General features: G+C 63.6%; 2 protein-coding genes across 4 annotated transcripts in view; one reads left to right on the top strand and one right to left on the bottom strand.

Moving 5' to 3' along the window:
- On the top strand, window positions 1-3,619 carry TMEM42 (transmembrane protein 42). Its single transcript, XM_045857105.1, has 3 exons — window positions 1-214; window positions 2,126-2,272; window positions 2,947-3,619. Exons 1-3 carry the CDS (start codon window positions 47-49, stop codon window positions 3,085-3,087), a joined length of 456 nt encoding a protein of 151 aa, XP_045713061.1. The 5' UTR covers window positions 1-46; the 3' UTR covers window positions 3,088-3,619.
- A 1,966-nt stretch (window positions 3,620-5,585) lies between these two features.
- ZDHHC3 (zinc finger DHHC-type palmitoyltransferase 3) overlaps window positions 5,586-10,148 on the bottom strand; it is a 41,186-nt gene continuing 36,623 nt past the window's right edge. For all 3 annotated transcript variants that reach the window (XM_045856593.1, XM_045856595.1, XM_045856594.1), the window contains exon 7: window positions 5,586-7,683. In XM_045856593.1, coding sequence (XP_045712549.1) covers window positions 7,432-7,683 — 252 coding nt within the window. In that variant the 3' untranslated portion in view covers window positions 5,586-7,431. The remainder of the gene's footprint in view (window positions 7,684-10,148) is intronic.

The following is a 10,148-nucleotide window of genomic DNA, read 5'->3' as shown; positions in this document are numbered from 1 at the left end:
TGGATGGTGGTCCAGGCGGGCGCGAGGAGAGGCGGCGGTGGGCACTATGGCCACGGGCGCGGTGGACGCCTACCCGGACACCCCAGCGGGGTTCCCCCCGCACCTCCAGGCGGGCGCGATGCGGCGCCGCTTTTGGGGCGTGTTCAACTGCTTGTGTGCCGGCGCGTTCGGGGCCCTGGCCGCCGCCTCCGCCAAGCTGGCCTTCAGCAGCGAGGTGGAGCCCGGGGCGCAGCCGCGGCGGGCGGGCCGGTGGTCTGGGAGGCGGAGGGGCGCTGCGGAGCCGAAGGGCTCCGAGTGGGCCGGGGCTGGGGGCGCAGGGGCCGCCTCACCTGCGCTGTTCAGTTTGGCCGCGTCCGCAGTGGGGCGCTGCAGCCACCTGGGGGTGAGAGAGCATCCCTCCACTCCTGTCCCGTGTAGGCTACCAGTGCAGGCTGTAGGAGAGGTCGAGGACCTAAAATTTGTCCTCCGATGGGGCTAGCTCGCTCTCGGGGAAGACGCGCACGTCCTCCTTCTACTCTCTGCCTCTCACTTTAAGCCCCGTGCGCTTGAACACTTCTCTCCACGTGACTCAAGGTGAGCAGCCTGTTGCCCATCTCTTTATTCCGTAATTAACGGGTGTTTTGGCCTGTCTGCCCTGCTGCCAGAAAACTGGAGAGTGTGGGAAGCGTTCCGAACATCCCCCTGATGTTGAGAACCCTTAAACTGCCTCCCTGCGCCTGTTGACCTGGACCGCCTTGCCTCACCCCTCCCGAGTCTGCACCCAGGGTTAGACCCTGCCCTGCACTGGGGACAGGCTGATTCTGTCCGTTTAAGCCTAGTTAGGGCTACTCCAGGGGGAGCGGCCATACTTAAGGTCAGTATCCTGTTGGGTGTAATTCTTGGAGTAAGTGGTCCAAGATAAGGGGGGTGACTCCATGAGACAAATGGTTTTCTGGTCCTTTTGATTGTGCGGCAGGCCTTCAAAATCCTTTATGTAAGCCGGCGGCCACTGGCACATGCAGTGCCTTTGTGTAAATTATTCAAAGACACCCCTTCCTTAAGACACTATATATTCAGCTGCTGGGAAACTTAGGAGAAATAAGAGTTTGGGGTTTCAATGGGCACAACCCCTGAGGAAGCAGCTTTGTCTGCAGGTGGGCTGCTACCTCCGAACCAAGCAAAGAGTCTGTGTGTCCTTTGATTGGAGGGCTTCTGAAGATCTCTCCTCTCAAGCTCCCATCTTGAGAGAGAGAAAGAGAGAGAGCGCCAGAGCGAGCCCTGGGGGATGTGGCTTAGTGGATTGTGCGCCGGCCTGGGAACCCAGTCAGGGCACATGCCTGGCGTGTGGGCCGGGTCCCCAGTTGGGGTATGTGAGAGGCAACAGATTGTTGTTTCTCTCCCTCTCCTTCACCCTCCCTTCCCTCTCTAAAAATAAATAACATCTAGAAAAATAAAGAGAGGAGACTCTGCAAGTTCTCCAAGTGATGGGGCTGGGACCACCACCAGATAGTCGTAGGGGGTTTCCCTGGCTCAGGCCTGTGTCCTGGTGAGGAGCGTGGAGCCACCCAGCCTGGGTTTGAATCCGGTGGCTCCCTGTGGCACCTCAGGCAAGTTCCGTAATGCCTCGGGTTCTCACCTGTGAAATGAAGGTAATGAATACACGAGGATGCACTTGAACACTTAGCACAGGGCCTGGCCAGAGTGACAGCTCAGGAGTGCCTGAGGGGGTGTGGCCTGCACAGAACAGGGGGGCCACGGCTCTGCCTGGTCCAGGGGAGTGGGGACTCTGCCCCTGATGGACTTGTGCCTCATGCCCGATAAAAACTGCATGGCCCCTGGGGACCGAACTTCCTGCGCTGGTCACTGTGGGGCCAACGAAAACTGGTGTTCAGTAGACAGTGCAGGTCGTGGGTCAGCGTTGTACTTCTGCCTCGGGTCACGTGGCCAGGAAGACGGCCAAGGAAGCGTCTTCTCTGAGTTTGTTTCAGCTGTAAAAGGGACCCGCTGCCCACTGAGGGCCAAGTGAAGTCCTGGTGGGAAAGCTCTGAGGCTCCCCTGGACTGCGGTGGGATTTCAGTGCCAGTGACCGTGACCCTGGTGTGCTGTGAGGGGCTGGGCCTGGCCGCAGTGACGCCTTCTCCTGCAGGTGCACGTGGGCTTCCGCGCCTTGGGCATTGCCATGATGGCCACCACCAACTCGCTGATGTGGACGTTCTTTAGCCGGGGCCTCAGTTTCTCCGTGTCATCGGCCGTTGCATCTGTCACAGTGACGTTTTCAAACATCCTCAGCTCGGTGAGTAGCCGGAGGGTGCAGTCCCCCTGTCCCAAACGTGCGTTCTGGGTGGGGGGTCCTTGGGGGACCCCTGCTCCCCTGGAGAGGAGAAGGGTCAGGGACCGAAGCAGAGGGCAGGGCTGTGGCTCGGCCCCTGTGGCTCTTCCTCTGGTCTCCCAGACCGAGGAATTCCAAGTTAGATGGGCACGAAGTCCAACGGTGAAGCCAGCCTGCATGCCGCGGCTCCAGGCCGCAGCCCTCCTTCCCGTCTGTGCGCCGGCCCGGTGTGTCCTAGGGGCCGGCCCGCTCCAGCGTGAGCTGCGCAGGGCCTAGGTTCCCTCCCCCGGTGGCCTGAGGGCAGCCAGGTGGGCCGAGCCCAGTCAGTCCTGCAGGAGGGGAGGGAGGACGCGGCGGGCCAGCTCGGGTGGGCGGGCACCAGGGGCCAGCTGCCAGCCTCTGCTGGTCTGGTGCGCTCTGCTGGGGTCCGATGCCCTGAGGAAGGTGCCTGCCCCGCTTCTGCAGGTGAGTTCACAACGAGTAGAGTGACTTGCTGAGGGTGACAGCAAGGTCTCACGCCCAAGACTTGCGGCTCCAGGCCCTCCCTCCTGCCCTAGGAGGGCAGCCAGGCACCGGGGAGCGGGGCCGGCCCCCCTGCCGCGTCTCCGGGCTACTTCACGGCTGTCTCTGTCCCGCAGGCCTTCCTGGGTTTTCTGCTGTACGGCGAGTGCCAGGAGGCCCTGTGGTGGGGAGGCGTGTTCCTCATCCTCTGCGGGCTCATCCTGACCCACAGCAGCCTGCTGCCGACCCGGAAGGCCCTTGCTCACAAGCAGCAGTAGCGTCGGTGGCTGCGTGCGTCAGCTGGAGAGACAACAGTGGTGGCTCGTGCACGGGCTGGCGCGTGGGGACACCTCCCAGGTGATCTGGGGTGCAACCTTCCGACGGTCAAGCGAAGGGAGATGCAGCCTAGGGCAGCAGGCTCTGCCCCAGCGGCCTTGGGGGCGGACAGCCCCGGCTACTGCAGGGGAACTGCGCACAGCAGGGCGCTGCCTGGCGAGACCTGGTGCAACCCCACGGTGCTTTGATGCTCGCCCTCCTGGGCCGCCCAGGGGCCTTGGCAGATGCTGGGACCCTGGGGTGGTCTGCCGCGTGGACACACTGGAACCACGCCGTCTTGGCTGCGCTGTGGCCCAACCAAGGCCAGTCTTGTTTCACCAGAGTCGGTGACTGGCGGGGCTTTCGGACAACTCCGTGCCGGTGTGATGGGCCGCCTGGGTCATGCTTCTGAGTCACGGCAGGAGGAGGGAGACCGGGTTCGTGCCCTTTTGTAAATGAAAACCGCCAGGTCCGGAATACTAATTCTTTCCAACATTTATTTTCCTTTCCTGATGTTTTGGGGTTGCAGTTCCTGCAGTGCGGTTGCCAGGCCCCCACCTCCTGGGCCTGCCAGGCACACGGTTGGTCCCTTCTGGCATCAGCCAGGCGGGCGCTCCTCAGATCCGGGAGGGTCCGCCCATTCTCGTGGTGCTGACAAGAGAAGCTTGACCTCGCTTTGGGAACCCGGTTTTATTTCACTCACTAGGAAAGGAAAATGGCGCGGAGGCTGCTCTCACCCCACATGCCACCCGCAGGCCCCCCTGTCCCTGGATGACCTCTCCCAGATCCTCGGGGGACCCGTGTGTCTCGCACCATGTAATCGTGGTCCCAGTTCAGGGTCTGTGTGCTGCCCGGGCACTGTCCCCGCGCACGGCCCCAGGTGTGGCACCCAGCTGCTCCGGTTCCCCGGGCTCCCCCGGGGGTCTGAGGGCCCTCAGCCCGCCCGGACCTGACCGCTGGCCCCAGTCGTCACACGTTTCCTGCAGTCGAAGGGACTCGGGGCCAGGAGCCTGGGGGAGAGACGGGTCCCGCCCAGGCCGGTCCCTCCTCCCTGTGCACGCAGCGTCTTCATTGCCCTCCACTCCTCACTGCACAGGGACAGGTGGGCTTTCTGGAACTTCCGTGGCTCCTGCTGATCGGGCTCTGGCCCCAGCCCACCTGTCCCCAACTTCTGTCTTGCTGCCTTCTTAATACCCCCAGGATCAGGCCCGGGCACCCCAGTGTTTAGAAGTCAGGGGGACGTGGAGGAACTGGCTGGGTGAGCAAGCAGACAGCGGGGGGGTGGGGCAACCAGGCAAGGGTGGTGTCCTGGGAGCACCTGAAGAAAAAGGCTGCGGTCCCCCAGGCTAATGCTGAGGGTCACCTAAGGGGGAGATGGAGAAATGGCCCCAGTCGGGGACAGAAGACTCTTTGACAAGAGCAGCGTGGAGGGGTGGGAGGAGGGGTGGGCCAACATCCCCTCCTGGTCGAAACACTCAGCAAACCGGGATTAGAAGGAACTTCCTTAGCGTGACAAGCGAACGCCACACACAGCAGTGAAACGTGGAGAGCTGTCCCCCAGGGTCAGGGACAAACAGGACAGCGGCTTTTCCGCCTCCTCCCTCCTCCACGTGCCACCGGAAGTCCTAGCCGGAGTTCCAGAGCCAGAACTCCCCCGGCCGGAAGGAGGAAGGGCCTGCCGTTGGAAGGAAGAGGAAAGGTTGCCAGTGTCAAAGGTGACTTGATCTTCAAGTGGAAAACTCTGGATTCCAGGAGGAGCCCGCCCCCTTTCTCAGAAGCCTCAGGCAGGCCCTGGGGAGGGAGACTCCACCTCCGGCAGCAACCCCTTCCTCTGCCACTGCGGTCCTGAGAAGCCCTTCCTGCCCCCCAGACTTGCTCAGATGCCCCACACGCTCTCCATTAACCACCGCTGCTTCCGGAGCACTGGGCCCCGGGCCGCTGCTTCCAGTGAACAGGCTTCTCAGCATCTCGTGCGGGGCCAGGTGGGCCCCGGGGGAGCCATCATATCCTCTGAACTTCCCAGGTCTGGGGGCTCCCTCTCCACGGGGCTGGGCTTCTTTATTTGGAGGCCCTGTTCAGGACACCCTCCCCCTCCCCCTCCCCCAAAGGCTGTAGCCCCCAATTATACACTTCCTGGCAGGGGGGCCCATGTGTGAGTTGAAGGAAGGTTAGTTTGTGATGTACCTGACATTCAGGTGGTGGGCTGGGTGCTCTTGCCCCAGATGCCCACCTCCCTGACACAGTAGGTGCTTAATATGTGCTCACTGCACGCAAGGCAATTCTTTCTTCTGCTAAAAAGTCTGGTTAGCGACTGCCCCCTTGCAGCCAGTGCCTGCGTGTGACACTCGTCTCCCACACGGGAAGTGGTGGGACAGTGGCTTCAGGTGACCCCGAGGAAGGATGCCCCCCGGGGCCTGGACTGAGGCCTGCTGCCAAAGACGGGAGGCTCCAGCCAGCCAGGTCACGCAAAGAGCTTTTTATTGAGAGGAGGGCGGAGGCGCCGGCTTCCCACCCAGCAGGAGCTGACGATTGGAAGCAGCTGCAGCGCGCTCCACCGGCGGCTAAGCAGAATGTTAGGCCGTCGACAGCCACCAGAGAGGAGGCCACCGTGTGGCTGGTGCGAGGAGGGCATGAGGCTCACAGTTGACTGGGGCGGTCCAGCCCTCCCAGGAGGGGCTCTGCCTCGGGGGAGTCCTATCTCGGGGGGAGGGTGGATGGCTGCAGGTTAAGGGCCTGCCCCCAACGCGTCTGAGCATGGGGGGGCTTGGGGCCAAGCTGGTCCCCAGGGAGTGCAGTTTCAAGCCCGTTGTCTCAGGGGACCTGGGGCTTACTCAGCACAGTCCTCGGACCTGGCCTGAGCTCGGCAGCGGCCGGCAAACCCTCTTGCTTGTTCTGAAGTCTAACCCCGGCTCCTCAGGGACACCGGGGCGGGGGCACTGCGTCCCTCCCCCACTGTGCTGATCCCCCCTCTCCGGGGCCGCCTTCTGCGTTAGCACAGCCGCCGCCCCAAGACCTCGGAGACCCGCTCTCCCCACGCGGGAGGCGCTGCACCCCACCCTGGCTCCAAGTCAACAGGCTTCAGGGCCGACCAGGGCTGCTCTCGCCGGCGTTACTAAGTGCCAGAGCTGGTGTGGACCCCAAAGCGGGCCTGCACCCTGTTCTGAGCCTGCGCCAGAGCCCGGCCACCACCCTCTCCTGGGACTCGGCAGGGTGCTCGGAACAGCGGTCAGGACAGTGGGCCGGCCCCTTAGCGATGAGCCCCGGAGCCTGGTGGGTCTTCAGGGGTCGGCAGGAGCTGCAGGCCCCTGGGGCGCAGGGCGTGTGCTCTCCCGTCTGGCGGGAGGGGCGGGGCTGTCAGACCGCGCGGAGAGAGCAGGCCTCTGCGGCGGTGGGGGGTGGGGTGGGAACCCAACCCACTCTCGCACCGAACCAGGGCGAACCCCTCCGTGCAGAAGATGCTTTCCCAGCGACCACTGAGGCGGGGCGCCCCTGCTCAGGCCTTCAGGCTTCATGGGGTGACCAGGGTCCCGGCCCCCTGATAGTGTCCGGGGTCGGGAGTGGGGGAGGGTTGGTCTGTCTGCCCGGCTCACAGTGCAGGCCCTGGCCCCCTCCCGCCCGCCCGGAGACAAGAGGGGCGGGATCTCGGGGGAAGGGAACTGAGACACGGGCCAGATTCGCGGTCAGTTCTGGCCCGTGGGTGGTGCGACTTCCTTCAGGTGGGCGAGTACAACGGAGTGCCCGTGGGACAGGCCGGCGACTCCCCGGGAGCCCTACATGGGGCCCCCCGCCCCCCGCCGGTGAAGGGACAACAGACTGTAGCCTCAAGGCAGGACCCGGTGACGGCTCCGGGTCCAGGGGACGGGAGCCGAGTTGGTGCCCCTGTCGTAACTCGACCCCGTGGGCCGTGTGGGCGTGGGGACCCGCTGGCCCTTCCTTGCAGGGAGCTGGGGCCGCCGGGCCTGTGCCCTGCCCTGGGCGGGCAGCAGGGGGCGCCCTCTGCAGGGAGCGGCGGGGCCCTGCTCGCAGCGTCCCGAGGAAACCGAAGGCAAGTTCTTAGCCGCCCAGGCGGGGAGAGCGGCTCCAGGCAGTCCCGCTCCGGACACCCTTCTTAGATGAACTCAGAGGCAGCCTCTTGTCCTCCTCTGTGACCCCGGCCCCCTCCCCCATCCCCGGACCTGGCCCCACGCGGGGAGAGGAAGGAGGGCTGCGGACCGCAGTGCCCGGGGAGCGGCGCGCGGGAAGCTCGGGGAGCGGGGACTGCGTCGTGCCCACGAGCGGGTCCACGGCGACTCCTCCCCGCGACAGCATCACTCGTCTGTCACCTCCGCCGAGTCCTCGGACTTCCTCTCCTGCAGCCGCTCCGACGACGTTTCCGCGTGGCCCGACAAGGACTCCGCCTGCCGCACCCAGCCCCCGTCGTTGAGCAGCTCTGGGTGGCACGGGCCGGAGAAGGGGTTGAACCAGTTCGGGGAGAAGTCCCCACCGAAGGTCTCCCGGACTGTCTCCCAGCTGCCCTGGTGCTCCCTGGGCTGGTGCTTTCGTTTGAGGCGCTCAATGCCCTGGGGAGACAAGGGGGTCAGGAGGGTCAGCACCACGGGACAGGCTGCGCCCCTCCGGCGCCCCCAGCCCTGGCACAGCAGAGCGCTGACGCCCCTCAGAGGGCTGCCGGGGTGTGGTGGGGAGTGGGGTGGAGGGTCCCAGCAAGCAGGGCCTTCAGGAGGCCGGGGCTCCGCTTCCCAGCCCCACCCAGGGGCGAGGGTGATCCGGCCTCACTCAGTGGGGCCAGCTGTGCCCAGGGGCCAGGCGGGTCGCGGGGGGGCCAAGGAGCAGCACCTGAGGCCTCTGGGGCGTGAGCTGGCCCACCTGTCTTGAGACCACTGAAAAGGTGACCCCTCCCTTAGCATTCCGGGCCACTCCCCCACGGCAGGCGGGAGGCGCAGCCAGCTTAGCGTGGAGAGAGAGGACGGGGTGAGGGGGGCAGCGCAGGGCACAAGCAGCACGCGAGGAGAGGAGGCAGAGGCGTGCGGCTCCAGACAACATGCAGCGGGCGGCTGGAGGGCGCTCGGGGTCGTGGCGGGCAGGTGCAGGCTGGTGTGGGGCCTGCTCATGCGGTGGACACACCCTGCGGCCGGTCCCAAGCTGCCCACTCACCTGCCTCCGGGTGTCGGCTGCGCCTCAGCCACCAGGCCACAGAAAGCGGGTGTTGGGTAGAGGGTGGAGCCCCAGGTCAAAAGCCCACGACACCCTCCACGGGGGCTCTGACCGCCAGCGGGGAAGGACAAGGGCTCTCTGCCTTCTCCATCTCCCCTGGAGCCAGGGGTACGCGCCTCGGTTTGCCGGGCGTGGGGACCCCTCCTTCTCGCCACTCCCACCTCGGAACGATCGCTGAGCCCCCAGCTCTGGTTTTCTCTCCTTTCCACACGAGACCCAATGTAACTCGTCTCATTCTTTGTTATGTAGAAAGAGAAACTGAGGCACACACAGATCCGACCCTACCCTGGGCCGCTCTCCAGCTTTCTTCCCACACCCGCTCAGAGGTGTGAGTTTCTTGGCTTCCCAAAACATTGTGGCTTAAAGAATTTGACTTCAAAGCATCCCCTCATAAGATGCTTATTAATGACAAAGGGCAAAACAGTAACTTTCCAGTGGAGAAACTTCTCAGTTATCACCTTGACCAAGTCAAAGCTCGCGGCACCCGTGCGGAGAAAGGCACAGCCCGCCAGTGCAGTGCGGCGGCCGCCCCAACACCAACCCCGCGGAGACAGACAGACGCAGCGAGGGGCGTTCTCGGAAGGCGAGGCTCGTAGTCTTCAAAGGGTTCGAGTCTGATGACAGTGGTTTAGAACCGCATAGAAGTGGTGGCTGTACAATGTTATGAAAGCAGTGAACGGCAGAGGCGCGCTTTAAAATGGTTAAATTTATGTGGTGTGAATTTCACCTAAAAAAAAGGTTCGGGAAAGACCAGGAAGACAAGGAGCTCTGGCGGACGGACCCGCGGAGACGAGAGGCGTGCCGTGTGCGGCGTCCCGGATCAGAAGGCGCCTCAGCGGGACGGCCGGGAACCTGGATAAAGCTGGCGGGTCGGGTGATGGTGGTGTGTCCACGCATTCCCAGGTTTCGCGGTCGCCATGACGGTCATATAAAACGTTTCCGTTGGAAACACGACTGGAGGGCTATGGGAGCTCCTCGCACTATTTTCACCGCTTGTTTTGTACGTCCGAAGTTATTTTACGGTCAAAGCCAAGACGATCTGACACAGCTGTGTGCAGTGCCGTCTTGGACACCGAGTCAACAATAACAAAGTAGGAAACGGTCGAAATGTCTACCAGCGACAGCTATGGAATTCAGTCTATAAAGCAGGACACTACTATGATGAATGGGGTTAGTGCATTTATACATGACATCGGAAAATGCTGTCCTCGGGGTGACAAGGGACACAAGACATCATCATGGAACCTGGGGTTCCCTTTGGGGGAGGGGCTTCACGTTTGTTTATTTCTGCAGCGCCCACACGTTCCCGGTCCCCACCCACGCACAGGCGTTCCTTATATAATCAGAACAGATGAAGCCGTTTCAGAGCACGGATCTCGTGGGCAGTGCTGAAGGAGCCCCGCCTGGCCCGGGACTTCGGGGCGCCGCGTGGCTCCCGGCCTGGCCCCCGCCGGTCTGCCCTGCTGAGCAGAGGCGGCAGTGGCCAGCTGAGGCCACACTTGCTTGGGGGACCCTGCACTGCTCTCCTGGGTGACCATCTGCAGTGTGTTAGGAGGGGGGTTTAAACCACAATTGCAAGGTATTGGGACGTCAGCACGTGGCTGCCCAGGGGACCCCCAGAAACAGCAGACGGGCTGCACCCACACGGACCGGACTCACTCAGAGCCACGACCGTGGGTTCTCGCAACCAGCCAGAGGAGGTGGGCTCCGTGTCGCACTTGGCAGCTGGGCAAACAGAGGTTGGGAGTCCGAGACAGTGGCCAGAGCTCGTCCTGCTGCCCACGCATCAGAACCGGGACTTGCACCGGAGCCT

Source organism: Phyllostomus hastatus, unplaced genomic scaffold, assembly GCF_019186645.2.
Source record: "Phyllostomus hastatus isolate PE091 unplaced genomic scaffold, TTU_PhHast_1.1 phas_scaffold_129, whole genome shotgun sequence".
Taxonomy (NCBI): Eukaryota; Metazoa; Chordata; class Mammalia; order Chiroptera; family Phyllostomidae; genus Phyllostomus; species Phyllostomus hastatus.
The sequence above is the reverse complement of the archived record's forward strand: the minus strand, read 5'-3'. Positions and strand labels throughout refer to the sequence as shown.